Source organism: Antrostomus carolinensis, unplaced genomic scaffold (genome assembly GCF_000700745.2).
Source record: "Antrostomus carolinensis isolate BGI_N321 unplaced genomic scaffold, ASM70074v2 scaffold20728, whole genome shotgun sequence".
NCBI lineage: Eukaryota > Metazoa > Chordata > Aves > Caprimulgiformes > Caprimulgidae > Antrostomus > Antrostomus carolinensis.
In genome coordinates, this window is record NW_010333922.1 from 225 (window position 1) to 15816 (window position 15592).

General features: G+C 49.4%; 1 protein-coding gene across 1 annotated transcript in view; it reads right to left on the reverse strand.

The window, feature by feature from the left end:
• Positions 1–5047: 5047 nt before the first annotated feature.
• ACBD6 (acyl-CoA binding domain containing 6) overlaps positions 5048–15592 on the reverse strand; it is an 85061-nt gene continuing 74516 nt past the window's right edge. Inside the window, exons 8-9 of the mRNA XM_010174052.1 lie at positions 9173–9203; positions 5048–5224 (exon numbers count right to left, since the gene is read on the reverse strand). Of these exons, the coding sequence (XP_010172354.1) occupies positions 5070–5224; positions 9173–9203 (186 nt within the window). The 3' untranslated portion in view covers positions 5048–5069. The remainder of the gene's footprint in view (positions 5225–9172; positions 9204–15592) is intronic.

Below are 15592 nucleotides of genomic sequence, written 5' to 3' on the forward strand. Positions count from 1 at the left end.
CGGGGTGATGCTGCCTGCTCCGGGCACGGTGGGACTGGAGCTGTCACACGGCGGCTCTCAGGTTGTGATTTATCCCTGGGTGTGCAGGAGTGCTTACAGCGCATCACTGCGGGTTTTACCCTGGACGTGTGGTGGGGAGCTATTAAAATAGCGAAAAACAAGATGCCCAACACCAAACTGGCTGAGATGCTGGGGGCTGGTGTGTTCCAGCAGCTGCTGGGGAGAGGTGGGGAATGTTTGCTCCAAGAGTGTTGCAAAAATTCCCCCAAACCAAGGGGGAAAAGGGCATTTCATCAGCTGCAGGAGCACTTACATGCTGGGGACCAGAGGGGACAGTGGGTGAGACCCCTGGTATTGGCCACCCGCCTCCTCTGCTGCCTTGGTGCCAATGGGATGGATGATGGGTGCAGGCAGCCAGGGAGGACCCGGGTGGTTTTGGCACAGCCCATCAGCCCCCTGGGCTCCTGGCCCACCCAGCACCAGCACCTTTCTCAAACCCCAGGTGGCTTGTGATGGCCACCTGCCCATCTCCCCCAGCACAGCACCCACCCCAACCTGGAACAAATCCAGCTCCACGCTCCATGCCTGGCTCTGCCCCAACCCCGTGGGGACACCCTGGCTGCAGGGTCCCCACCATCTCCCCCTGACCCTGGGGTGATGCTGATGATCCCAGGCTGCCCTTCAGGGAGGGCTGGTGCTGGATCCAGTTTGCTGGCTGGTGCCAGAGGTTGTGGGGGCTCTGAAAGCAAAGGGGAGAAAAAAATAGAAGTGGGAAAAAAAAAAATGCCATGCAAGAAAGCACATCACTGGTATGTCCTTGTCCCTCCTTGCCCTGGCTGGGTGTGCTGGTGCTGCAGGAATTGCCCCAGCACCCATGTGCAACCTTCTTACCCCGCCTTGGGTGCTGCTTTGTGCCAAGCCCCCGGCCTCGCCAGGCACTGCGGGCGGCTGCTGGGAAGGGGGGAATGGGTGAGCTGTGTCCATGGCTCTCCATCCCCCTTCCACAAGGCCAAAATCCCCCTCCCTTCGTTCGCTCTGTAAATTTTGTACAGTTCCAGAAAGTAAGTCTTGTTTCCTGCGAGAAAAAAAAAACCACAAAAACAAAGAAAAAAAAAAACCCACAACAGAAATAATAATTAAAAAATTTAAAAGAAGGAAGGGGGGAATGGGTGAGCTGTGTCCATGGCTCTCCATCCCCCTTCCACAAGGCCAAACTCCCCCTCCCTTCGTTCGCTCTGTAAATTTTGTACAGTTCCAGAAAGTAAGTCTTGTTTCCTGCGAGAAAAAAAAAACCACAAAAACAAAGAAAAAAAAAAACCCACAACAGAAATAATAATTAAAAAATTTAAAAGAATAAAACTTTATTTATTGCCATGTCTTTGGGGAGAAATGACCCACCCAAACATCCTTGAATTCAGGCCCAGGGCGTTGCTTTTGTACCCTGCCTCCTGTGCGTTGGCATGAGATCTGTATGGTGACCTTCTCCTCGAGGGAAAAGCGATGTCAAATAAACTCGGGATGCTCTTTAGCAACTGCTGGCTTTGGGATTTTCTTCCTCAATGCTCCAAAACTGTTGGCTTTTTGGGGTTGGGATCTTAAATGGGTCTTGTTTTGATGGAGGAGCCAACATCCTTGGATGGGACAAGTGATGCTGGTCGTTGGAGAGGTGGGTTGGGGTGGGCATCTCCATCCTTGCCATGCGGCACCTCAAGATGCCTGCAGCTTTCCTGCCATCATGTAACGATGGTGGTGGACGCCCATCTATACCACTGCAGCACTCATCAGGCACAGGTGAGATGGAAAAGCCACACCAGGACTGGTCCAACCCCTTTCACGGGCACCTGTGTGTTGACTTTCCATATTTTAATCATTTTAACATTTAATGCTTCTCAATTAAAGTGATTTCCTGGAGTAGATGCCAAGCTTAGGGCGAATGCACATTAACCACTTTCTGTAGCAGTAGTTAAAGGCACCGAGGGGATTTAAACAGCAATCCACGAGGCTGCTGGGGAAAGGTTTGGCTGAATAAAGCAGATTATAAACAATAATATATGTCTTTCTCTTCCCCCCCTCCCTTTCCCTCTATTTTTTATTTATTTTTTTTTTTTTTTTGGAAAAGCTCCAACCTCACAAACAGACCTAAAGTGCCATAAACATCTCCAGCCCCTCAATGTGCTCTCTGAAAGCACCAGCGTCGCCGTTACTGCTTTTCATCCCTGCTTTAAGAGAGATATTTTATTACCCAGCGTGTCCATCAAACCAGTGGCTGTACATTATGGTACCAGACACAGGTGGCCTTGCTTGTCCCTAACCTTGATGCCACCACGTCCCCAGCGGAGCAGCTCATAGAATCATAGAATGGTTTGGGTTGGAAGGGACTTTAAAGCTCATCCAGTTCCAACCCCCCTGCCATCAGCAGGGACACCTTCCACTAGACACGGTAGCTCAAAGCCTCATCCAGCTCCCAATGCCAGCAGAGCACCCCAGCATTGGGACTGGCACTTTCACCAGGTCCCCTCGGCAGGGTGAAGGAGAGCAGAAGCCATTGCGGGTCCTTGCCCAAGGGTCAGGGTGTTGTCACATCGCTGCCATCAAATAAGCATCGTCCTGCAGGGACCCTGAATGCTGCACGCTGGAATTTAGACTAAAGCATTAATGTTTATAAGCAGCAGCTCGCTTTGTGCCACCAAGGAGACACCTCTCCGTATCCAAGCTCTCTGCCTGCCCGCTGCCAGCTTGGTTCACCAGCTCCTTGTCACAGCTGAGCAGCAAAAGTGTCCCCCAGGACAGAGAGGCTGGTGCACGTGCGGTGACTGCGAACATGCACAAGATGATGTATTTTATTTTTGCCATCCATGCTCCAGCTAGGAAGGCAATTTCTTTGGGACGTTCATGAGGAGCAGGCTTAGAGCTCAAGTCTCCTACTGACTTCAGAAAAAACCCTGAAGCTGTTTTGGGGTTTTTTTGTTTGGTTGGTTGTTTTTTCCCCCCCCAAAAGCACAGAGACCACCACCGCAGCTCCCCAGCCCACCAGACCCCTCCAATATAAATGGAAAATAAGGTGATGTGGTCACTACAAGGGCCCGTACAGCCCATTAACTTGGCCAAAGCCACTTTGTCCCCCACCACCCAGCCTGCCCGGTGCCTCGTGCGCATGAGCCACGCCGTGGTGCTGCTCGGACTGCTGGCAGCATAACAGCACCTCGTCAGTGTTCACAAGAGCTGGCGGGAGCTGGCAGCTGCTGCAAGGGGCCAAAGCCCACGTGTGTCTCCTGCCCAGTCAGTCCCTGGCAGAGGGAACGTTCCCACTTATTTTCCTGAGGCTGGATGTGCTGCAGAAAGGACTCGATAGCACGTAGCTTCCCGTCACAGCGATGGAGGTTTGCTATGCTCCTTCCAGGCTGTAAATCTCCTTGTCCAGGGAACAGCAAGTGGCACAGCAACACCCCACAGGGCAGCCACAGCCTCCTCAGGGTCGAGAGCACAAGTCTCACAAGTGTGATGAGTTCACAGCTGAGGGAACTGGGGTTGTTGAGCCTGGAGAAAAGGAGGCTGAGGGGAGACCTTCTGGCTCTGTCCAAGTCCCTGAAAGGAGGGTGGAGAGAGGTGGGGGTGGGTCTGTTCAACCAAGGAACAAGTGACAGGACAAGAGGAAATGGCCTCCAGTTGTGCCCAGGGCAGTTGAGATGGGATGTGAGGAAGAATTTCTTTGCTGAAAGGGTTCTCAGGTATTGGAAGGGGTTGCCCAGGGCAGTGGTGGAGTCCCCATCCCTGGAGGGATTGAAGAGTCGTGTAGACATAGTGCTGAGGGACATGGGTTAGTTGGGGACTTGTCAGTGTTGGGTTCATGGTTGGACTTGATGATCTTAAAGGTCTTTTCCAACCAAAACCATTCTATGATTCTATGACTCCTCTTGCTGTGTACGCTTGCCCCAGGCATAGCAGGGACAACGCAGCAGCTTCCCTCCCAGCCAGGAGTCAGCCCAAAGCACAAACCCATCCCCACAGCTCCCCAGAACCACAGCCAACCCCCCAGCACAGCCCAGTGGGGACACTGATGAGGATGCAGAAAGCCCCACACCCATCTCACCTCATTCTGGCACCTGAGGTATTGACACAAATTTCCCACTTTTCTGGGTATTTTGCCAACTGAGAGGACCATGAAGCGTCCAAGACAGGCCCACAGGGGTGACAGGGTGAGTGCAGGTTATGTCTGTGCGCAGCTCTTACAAAACCCCAGCTCTGAACCAGCCACCCCAGGGACTGGCACACACCAGGAGGACCTGGAGCTGCTGACAGAGGTGGAGTTTTAATGCCAGGTAATTCAGCAAAACTGTTGTGTAATGTGGTAAAAGTCCTCTCAGTTTGGAGAGGCTGGGTAGCCATAAAGCACTTGTCCTACGTACGTTAGGTGAGAACTAGAGGGACAGACAGACAGCTGTCCGACCCCGCTGGCTTTTGTAGCCCTCTCTTCCCAGAATGAGAGCGTGAGCAGAGCTTTCCAAGGGCCACGACAGCTCTGCGCCGCCTCCCATCCTTCACGCTCCCAAGCGTGTCACTCCCTTCAAGACAAACATGCAGAGGCTCTGTCCCAACACTGTGCTTTGCTTTTATTTATAATATTTCATTTGGACCCAGGGGAAAAGAAAAATATAAACCAAAACTCAACCCGAAGGAGAGAGCTGAGGATCTCACCTGGCCCAGCAGCCCTCCTCTCCCCACGGAGGAGCTGACCAGTCAGCACAGGCTGCTCTGGCGAGACATCCAATGCTCTACTGGTGTTTAATACATTAAAACAATACTCGGGGCTTTCTCCAAGCCCTGTACCCCTCCCTCGCTCCCTCCCTCCCCCCCTGCATACTGGTCAATGTCACAGCATGCATAACCCTGATCCCATCCTGCCCAGGATACGCGCTCGGCTGGCCAGCCCTCGTGCTGGAGAGCCCACCCAGACCCTGTGCTCTAAAAGCTCCCCTTGGAACCCCCAAGGCGTTTCGGAGGGCAGCGGGGGAGGAGAAGGGGCGTTATTGGGGAGCGTCTCTGTCCTCCCCACCGCGCCTCACCGCGGTTTAGGTCTTGCCAGCGGTGTGCTGCCGCAGAGCCGAAGTGATGGCTTTACAGTCTGTCACCTCCTCCGGCAGGCAGCCCTCCCGGTCCCGGAGAGAGGGGTCGGCTCCTGACTTCAACAACAGCTCCACGATGTCCAAAAACTCACAGGTGGCAGCTGGAGGGAGAAAGGGAAGGGTTAGTCTGGGCATCCTGACCCGAGGCGGAGGTGATGGGCACTTCTAGAGCAGCTCTGGAGCTGGCGACGCCCCATGCGTGTCCCAGAGGTAGGAAATGCTGTCTCAGCACCTGGCCAGGAGGCGCAGATCATTTTTCAGGGCAGTGTTCAGTACTCAATGTATTACTTGCCTTTGGATTTAAAAGTGCACGAGAAAGAGAAAAGACAGAGCGACAGCAATGAAAAGCCAGCAGTCCTGAGGGGTGTTACACGGTCCCAGCGCCCTCAGCCCAGCCACGGTGCTGAATTTAGCATGTATTTATAATTTCTAACACATCTATAAGCCCCTGCCCCTCACCTGCCTCCTGAACCTGCCAGGGCTCCACAGCCAGCATGTCCCAGGCTGTCAGTACTGCCTCACTCCCAGCTTTTATCTGTCAATTCTCCTTGAGGAAAATCCAGATGGTTTTTAGCTGCTGCCTGGCTCTTCCCTGAGCACCAGCTCCTGGGGCACACGCCTGGGCCCAAACGGCAAAACCAGTGGTAACCACTAACCCGTATCTCCACCAGCAAATATTTTTTCAATTTACTCTGCCAAGATAGAATCAAGTTTGACCTGAACTCTTCCCCCTCCTGCCTGGTAGCTTTCAGCTCCTTCTCCAACCTTCCCTAAGGATGTTAAAAACAAACAAAACAAAACCCACCCAGGAAAACCAGGAAAACTCTTAACACTGGAGTCTGACCTAGCTGATCCCAGCCTAAGTCCCAGACCCTGGATTTTCCCTCAAGCCCCATGCAACACAGAGCCTGGTGAAGCTGAAGACTGTCTGACCTGCCTTACGAGACCACGAAGCCGGCAGCTTCCCCTGGCATCGCTAGTGATTGATTTTAACTATATTTCAGGCGCTTTTACAATGTAACCAACTCTTTTTTGCCGTTAAATGTAGTAATTAGAGTGTCTTTTGCATTACTCTGCAGTTTTCTACTGACCCAAAGGGACAAGCGACACTGTTTAATTAAAATAAATTCGACATGTGATTTGAGCTTATGCTAAAAAAGATAAAAAAAAGGAGAAAAAAAAAACTAAGGGGGAAGGGGTTGATGAGGAAGCAGGCGAGGTGTGGGTGAGGCTGAGCTGAAGGGCTGGGGTGCATGTCCCAGGGTGATTGCACAGCACCCTTGTGGAAAGCAGATTCCAGGAGTGCTGAGGGAGCTGCTGCAGCAGCTCCTGGGGATGGGGAGCTGGTCCCTGCACGGGGAAAGGTGGCTTCTTCATCCGGTGCTGCTGGCAGGCACAGCCCGTGTCCCCGAGTGGGTCGGGGCATCCCCGGGGACGAGCACAGCTGCTGGATTTATCGCACCCTGGGACCCTCGATTTGTCAGGGGCTGGAGCGGCAGCCCTGACACTGGCACGGGTGAAGATGAATTTCCATTCAGCGCAGTTCGCCTTCCGACTCCATTAATCCTCAGGGTTCAGATGATGAATTTCTTTTCTTTTTTTTCTTTTTTTTTTAAATATGGATTATTTATTTTCCCTCCAGCGTCTCCTCCCACTGCCCTGCCACAGCACAGAAAGAGCCGAACAGATGGTGCTTTGCAGGGAAGCGGGAGTGCCCATGAGGATACAGAGCCTGCCCACTCCACGGCCACGTGGACACAAGTGCTCGGAGAAGCCTTGATTTCCTCTGGGAGAGGCAGTGGCAATGATTTTAGTATTCCCAATGGCTGGGTGGATGGATGGATAGATGGATGGATGGATGGATGGATGGAGAGGAGCTGGAGACTAATGGGCCATTTAGCAGGGAGACAGGGCTTGTACTGATCAACACAGCACCGACTGCGGCCGTGGTGTCCGGAGGAGAGCGGGTCCGGTGGTGGATCCCACCGGTGAGCCGGTGGTTTCAGACCGTGCTGCCGGTTGGCCTCCACTTAACCTCCGATTAAACCCGGGGTCGGCGCCGATCGGAAGGAGGCAGGATTTATAACCCACCGCAGGATGCAGTTTGACACCGGCTGTAATCAGGAGAGCTGTCACCACAAGGACAGCTGTCAGGCCACGGGCTCATAAAAAGGGATGGAGACACCCTAAAAGCAGTGGCTGGCTGGCTGGCCTTGCTCATGGGATTTAACCCTTCCCTGAACAGCCTCTAAGCAAAGTCAGAGACAGTTTTCATACGAGCTCTCATGCAATTAACAGCTTGGTTATGAAGTGCCTACTGAAATGGTATCAGGAGATTTTCAGTGAGTTCCAGTTTCAGGCCAATAACCACTTGAATCAAAACCATTCACTCATTTAACAAGCTGTTTTCAAAATCGAGGTGATTTATGACCAGATCAGTTAAGTAAGGGAATGAGGACAGGCTGGGTGCAGGGATGGCCAGGCAGGGACACCCAAGCACCCGTGGGCACACTGGACCTGTGTGCCAGCAACCCAGAGCGCCTTCCCCAAAGATGATGTGCAGGGATAATACTCAAGGGGAAGAAAAAATTTTAACACTGAAAACATTCAGGAAAAAAAAAACAAACCTGATAAATTGTCATTATTGAAACATCTGAGCTGGGTGGATCAGAGAAACCACTTCTGAAATAATGTTAATTAAATCAGTTATGTTTGTTAAAGAACTGGTTTCAGCCACCAGCCAGAAGGATCCACCCACAAACAATTTACATTGAGGTGATGCATCCACCCTCTACTTTCACATAGTGAACTTGCTTGAATCAGGTGCTCTTGGAGAACTTACACACATGGTGTGCCTTCCCACAACCATCCACTGTGTACCCCTCCATAGGCTGATGTCTGTGATGGAGCTGGGAACAGGGGAGAGCATCTCCCCAGGATAAAGAAAGCCCAAAATGTGGAATGAGCTGGGCAGAGAAAGAGGCAAGGTGGCACTGAGTGCTGTCATTCTGTAGACACTGCAGCACTAAGCAACAGACAGAATGATAAGAATTTTAAAAAACAAAGTATCCTACAGGAAAGATCCCATGGGGAGAAATCAGACATTATTGTAAAGACAGTCTTGGTTCAGGGGCCCTGGAATCTGGTAGTTTAGATCCAGATCCAAATGTTGTGCCTTGGACTAATGGTCTGCAAAGCAATTTTGCCAGCCTGCTAATGTCCTTGTGGAGAGATTGTAAGAGAGTAAAAGACACAAACACTTCAGAATGACAAGTATGTGCTTAATTACACAGTGACAGGCATCGAGAGAGAGTATAAAATAATAACTGGGCATGTCTTAATTTTTGAAAAAAAACTATGATACAGATTAAATTGATACTTTTTCCCTATTCCCTGCATACCAGCACCACATGTGTCACTTTAGTCTTTTTTCATTTGGAGATGGAACAATCTTTCAATTAAAGATTGCTATAAAAGTGTGTATCTAATTAGCACTTAATTGCAGGAGGGACACAAACTGTAACTTTGTTCTGTTGATTTTGGTAGTAGAGAAGCTGCTGCTCTCTCAGCTGCAGTCAAACAGGTTTGTCACCAGGACACGTGGAGGTGAAGGCCATCTTCCTCGTCCCCTTCTCACCTGTGTAACCTGTTAAAGCCACCACAGACCCTCCTCTCATCTCTGCAATGGCAAAGGGACTTGGCATCCTCTAACCAGAGCCACTGCCAGGTCTGGAGGCAGCACAACCCTGTCCTGGAGACACACAGGAAAAACTCTGCAGAAAGTGCATCATTAATTGGGGGAAAAGGAAGGCTTTAAGGTGACATCTGCAGAGGAGAACGAAGGGAGGACAGCAGTCTTCCTCACCGCTTCTCCCAGGGCTCCTATTTGTACCATGCTGGGATTTGCCGGTGGAGGTAGCCACTGGTTAATCAAATCCAGCTTTCCTGCTCATATTTCTGCTGGAATTTGCTTTCTGTACATAGACCATTTACTCCAGCTGCAAACCCATCCTGTTAAGAAGGAACAACAAAGCTGAAAGGCAGCTTACCATAATGGAGTGCAGTCTGGCCTTCCCCATCCTGCAAAAAAAAAGAGGGAGAGTTGATTTTAGAGGTATAGGTAACACTGTGGGGATGCCAGTCAATCCCAGTTTTAAATAAATAAGCTGAATCACAAGCAATATTTTAATTGACTAGATGAAAAGCCCAGGACACCCAGCTACCTGGCAGTTAGGCTTTGAATCATCATCCACCATCAATCCATATTGATGGATAATCAATATCTATCCACCCATAAGAGTGCGTGGATCACGTCATGACATGAGTATAATTCAGTTCATAGCGTTATCACTTCCAGCCCATAAAAATGAAGGATATCAGTCCTACGGCCTTACTTTGGGACCTTCACTAATCCATGTGCTTTAGCCCAAGATGCTTCTGTGTAAGCTCAGCCTTGGCCAGCCCCTCGAGAGAAGGGTAAAGCTCTGGGAAGCTGGCACAGCTCAGTGTGCTGCACTCTTCAGGTCAAGGGAGCACAGAAGGTTAAAAAACCCAACAGAATAAATCTTAGCTCCTTGCTCTTCAGAATTCAGGTTTGGACAAAGGTGGACTCAAAGCCCAAGTAATTTCTGTTGGTGCAGGAGGAGGGTGAGGAAAGGGCTATGCACAGCGCCCAGTTGCTGGACTCATCCTTGGGAAACACCTGCGGCACAAGGGCAAAGCAAAGGGCACGATTTGGAGACGTTGGCACGCAGCTCCCTCTTTGAGCTAACTCATACACCACGGCATCAGCTGCAAGGGTTTGGGAATCACGTCTCCTTCCCCGGCTGGGGAAGCACGGGAAGAGCTTTCCCAACAAGTGGTCGGTGCTGGCGTGGCACATCCAGCAGCGCAAGCCCAGGCACCGCACCGTGCCGCAGCCTCGTCCTGCCACAAGAACAGGTGAAATAACAGAAGGAAAGAATTACTGGCCTCTTTGCTTTCACTACCCCGCCAGGATTAGCCTCTAATTCAGTTCTTTGCCTCCTTAATATATTTGCATCTCTTTATGGAGACTTATGTTTTTAATTACCATCATCTTTGGGATTAAGGTACAAATTCTACAGCCTGACACAGATGCTGGAGCAGGCGAAAGGGAAAAGAAGAACAGGAAAACAGGTAGAAATCCCACCCGTTGCCGTTTGGGGAATTCTGGTTTCCCAGCCTGTTATTCTGTTTGATATTAACCCTGATCAGCTGAGGAACTAGGAAGGACTTAAGTGTTTTTCAGGGTGGAAGGTGCCATGCTTTGCTCTGGGACATCGCGCCAACACGACAACCACAGGAGTAATGGGGACAAAAGAGAAAAGCCAGGTGTCACAGGTATTTGCTGCCTGAACATCCATTTCGTGTCTTTTCCAAGCAAAAGGTAGGGGGTGAAATTTTTCCCTCCACGTGCTGCTATATCCCATTCATGGCCCTCATGAGGTGCGTCATTTCAGGAGTCTATTTCTGCCCCGATCATGCGGACCGTAATGCAAATGGGTGTCATTAGAAGATACCGCAAACCAAACAAGGGAAGGAATCGAGGATGGCATCCATTGATTATTCCACACTAATAAGGTAACTGATCTGAGCCAGAGCCCCGGAGCAGTTCTTAAGCACATGTCTGCTCGGAGGAATGACAGAGCCAGCACTGACTTCAGCAAAATAGGGAGCAGGGCTGGGGAAGAAGAGGCGGGAGCGTTACGAATGAGTTATTGGAAAGGCAAGCTTTCAAATACACAGGTTGTATTTGTGTGTGCGCTGGGGGATGGGAATACAGCTCCCCTCCGCGTCGCCGCCTTCAAAATCACAGCCAACAAAACCCGCAGGTGGATGGGGATGGAGATGTGCAGCAGAAATCCCTTTCCGTGGGAATGCTTTGTGGAAAAACTCCTGATAAAATACACAGGACTGCTCCAGGAATACTACATACTACAACCATCTCTACAATACTACAACCAATACTACAACTCCTCTTCCAAAGTCCCGCCTAAAGCAGTGCTGCTTCAGCAGCAGGCTTTGGGCTAACAAGGTTTTTTATTTCTCTTAAAAGTATTTTCTGGCATTTATTGGGCTAAGAAGAGAGCGCAAGTCCTGGTATACAAAACGTGTCTCTTTAATCCCAGTGTGGTTTTTAAAAAGAACTATTAATCCAATGTTATGCAAACGTTGTTTACACTTTATTTACGCTGTGGATTTTTCCCCCCCCCCCCTTTGAGCCTGACGGCCGGCCAAATGCTATTTGTTATACTTCTCAGATGCTCTGGTATTTGCTTGTATTTTCTCTGTGACAAATTTTAATCCAGGTAAATGGAAAAAGCTCTAGTGTGGCCACTCACTAAGGGCCTTGAAATGCCCTCTGGAGGCTGCTGATCTCAATCCCTCTTTGATTTGGCTTTTCGGAGCACCGTGGCTAATGGGAGCCCGACGTGGCCGGCTGCTCTGTGCACAGTGCTTGGCTCCAGGTACAGCCTTGCTGAGCCTTCAGCGCAAAATGGTCACACCTGGAAACTAATCAAAGACAGGCTGTGAAAATGAGGATTACAGATCCCATTGTGGAAGTTATGTGAGATGAATATTGCCTACCAGGCACTGGGAATGTTTATTTTACAATGAAACAAGACATTCAGAAGTGGTCTTAAGATGAATTGCAGCTGGCCTTGATGCAGGGGATATTTCCTGATGTGCGACAGAAAGCAGCAGTTTCTGGAGCATCCTGGGCAAGGTGTGGTGTGTCCTTCTCCCAGGACATGCCTCTGTTGGGATAAATGACCCCAGATGGTGAGTGGACAGGGACAGCCTGCCACAGCCTCTGTCCTCACCTGGCTGTACCTCGCCCAGGGCACCTGTAAGTGTCACTGCCCAGCCCGGGATTGCTGGCACCCGCGGGGCATCCTGAGTGCATCCTGTGCGGCTGGGAGGAACGCAGAGATGCTGCTGGTGGTCAGATGGACCATTTTGCTCATCTGACTTGCAAGCAGGGGCAGCTAATTTTTCTCCATTGAAGCCCATTAGGATACTTGCTGGTTTATTTTACACAAAGCACTGAGTTGCAGGGTAATGTCTGTCATGATTGCTTACTTCTTCTCTCTCCAGTTTAGCTTTACAGATTACAGCAGAGTAAATCACACAGAGTTGTAAGAACAACAAGAGCCGGAGTCTATTGACACACACTGAAAACAACCATTTGATAAATCTGTAATGTAAAAACCTGAATACCATAACCAGTTATTTCCAAACTGTGCCTATGAAAAGCTAGGTAATCACGGTGCGTTATCATTTCTGTGCTAAGGCACATTAAAAGAAATTTGAGAGGTTTTTTTTTCACCCAATTTGAGCTTCTGTAATACGACGGGAGGACAAAGAGAAGGTGTTGAGCAGGGGAGCTGATGTTGGGGAGTGCAGAACAAGAGATGGGCAGCTCCAGGGCTAACACCGAGCTCTGTTCTATGCCAGGATGCCTCTAAGAAATGCCCTTTCCTCATCATGCGTCAGCTGGAATAATGTCACTGTGACAGGTTAAAAAGGAGGCAGTCAGTGCTACGATTCAGTGAACTTCAACACAAAAAGGGGAAAAGGCCAGGCTCAGAGCACTAATATGTAGGGTTTCGTAGAGCTCTGTTTTCAGCTTGCAAGGCACTGGCAGGTACCTGTCCCAGAGCCCTTTTAGCAATACCCTGTCTATCAAAAGGAAGAGCTCGTGGAAATGGCAGAACACATACCGGCAGACAGAAAATGACCAGGAAGGAAGGAAAGACCATTACACACTCAAATGTGAGAGCGCTCAGTCCCACACACACGAGTTACCAACCAACAACGGATCGATTCCAAGCTTTTCTCTTGCCTCCTAACACTGTGTGCCATCCCTGGTGCCTTTTACAGCCTCCTGGCACATCTGGCCACAGCAGGATGACAGCCAAGCTGCACAGTTTTCAAAGGAAACAAGAGCATTTCCAAATACTTCAAAACTAAAACCAAATGCCCACATCTCCCAAACCCATCAAAACAAAGATGCTACAAAATCACTGGTACCTCCTACGCCCATGGTCTGTGACAGATGTCACTCAATGAAAATCCAACTACCGGTGGGTAACTTATTGGATAACAGGATTTTGTTCTGCTCCTGAGAAATTTAAGCAAGAGAAACGAGAGAAGATGGACCGAGCGCAGATGGACCAACTGTCTTATCCGTTAAGTGGTACTATGGCTACTGCACGCCAATTTTGTCTTATAAGTGATAGGATTATATCGGTGTTGCCCTCCCATGTTCGCTCCTTGGGAATTTCTGTACCCTGCTTAACCTAACACAAGGTTTCTGGACTGAGGGGGCAGAGACATGGAAACGGCTTGGCTGAGCCCTGCTGAGATGCTGCACGCACTATAGAACATGTTTCCTGCTGTCCCACTGTGGCAAGCAGACCCTGATGTACCAGTGTTTGACTGTGCTGGTTTCATGGGATAATTTTTAAAACAGAGTTATATAAACACTGATCTTCCAGACCTGCCTCATTCGCTCTCCAAACCACATGCAGAAACCTCTGTGAGTGGAAGTGTGACCTTAAGGGAGACACCGTCTCCTTCTCTATCGCGCGTGTTTTATTTAGCACGAGTACAGGAAGAGGAAAAACAAAACCGAGCTGGTTACCTGGGTGAGCTTTGGTTCAGCTAAACCCCATATGGGTGATGATACGGGGGCTGCACAGCCCTCCACACCAGCTGTGGGGGTCTGTACGGGACCCCCATATCTCCTTGAGTGCTGGTCTACACTGAGACCTCATCTCTGTGCCTTTGATCACACCTCCAAGCACAGACACTGTGAGAGTGAAAAGCAGAGCAGAAAACATATACCCTAACCTTTGCCTTTTGAGGGATATCACAGGCACTCTTTATTTTCAGATATTCTTTCCCTCACATCACCTCTTCTTTCTGTTCATTTGTGGCACCTTTCAAGGTGCACTGCTCGTTCCCATTGACAGACTCCAAATGTTGGCAGGGATCGCAGGAGATAAGACCGATGAGGTGATAAGAGTGTTTAACAGCGCTGGGTTCTGGGCAGCATGGATGGGCCGGAGAGAAGATAAATATTTACACTACATCTTTAGCAGGTGAGTGAATAAAAAGGGCTAGAATAATAATACAGCTTCTGAACAAGCACCGGTGCTTAGGAGCTGTGAATATAAATCTCTGCAGCCTCACGACACACACTCCTCAAGCCAGGGAGATGAAAAATAGCAAGAAAATACTTCCCTCCACTTTTAAAAAGGGTTTTATTTCTCATTTATTTCCACTTTAGACTTCAACTTCCCAACAATTTACTTTAACCTCATCATCTTCTTTTTCTCTCTCGGAAATTTTATCTTCAAGATGACTGAGGGTGAGACTACAGCTAAAAGCATATCAGAATTTACATGCTAATATGCACCAATAGATAAAACCAGGCAATGGGGGCTAATATAACCACTCCAAACTCCACCAGACAATTCAGTAGATGGTCCCAAGACAGTCTTTATTTTCATTTACATGCTGCTTTTGCACACAGCAGCCTGGGTTTGGACACGTACATAAATACATGTAAAATGAATGCTTGTCCAATCAAAGCAGATAAACAAGTGGATTGCTGTGTGTGCAAATGCTGGCATAGAAAAGCACTGGTTCAGTTTGAAAATTGAGCCTGTTCTTCTAAAAACCCTGCCTTAGAAAAGTGTGCATCCACACTCACCTAGACTTTTGCTTTTAGTTGCCTCTTGAGCCTTAAAGCAATGCCAGTGACAGTGCAATCTGAGAAACCAGACCATCTAACAGCTTTGTGCCAGAACATCTAGAGTCCCACAAAACTCCAACCCTAGGAAAATGAAGCAGACTTTTATGCTTTCTCCCTGCTTTTCAGACTAGGTGGCCCACATGAGGATAACTGGTTAGCTGGTGTTTGTGAAGTGCTTGTGAAGTTATGGTTGTTAATTTTAGGTATAGGGTGCTGAGACGTCATGATGTGCATCCTTGGTATGAGGTTAAAGGCAGCTCAGGCACTCCCCAAGGACCAATGCTGTGGGACAAAGGATACAGGGCAACCTCTGGCAGAAAAAAACCCCAAAATCCATGCACTGGTCACAAGCAGCTCTTATTTGGGAATTGCAAATAGGCCAAGCTAACAAGTGCTGGGCTTGGATATCCCTTAAGTTTAGCTCCCCAACTAAATCTTCCACCTCCCTTGCACGTGGGTAGGCTTGGCACAGGGACCTCTCTCTTCCTGAGCTGTCCCTCTCCAAGAGCTCTCTTCTCTGCCCCCTTCCTTCCATTCCGACCTTTTCCTGCACTGTGCTGGGCAGATATCTGTAAGGATGGAAGGTGCTAGACAGATCTTTATCATCACCTCTTGGGCCTTTCTCCAGAGCCTACCACCAGGCTATCAGTTGGCCTATCTTCTAAGTGCCTCACGGATAAATTAG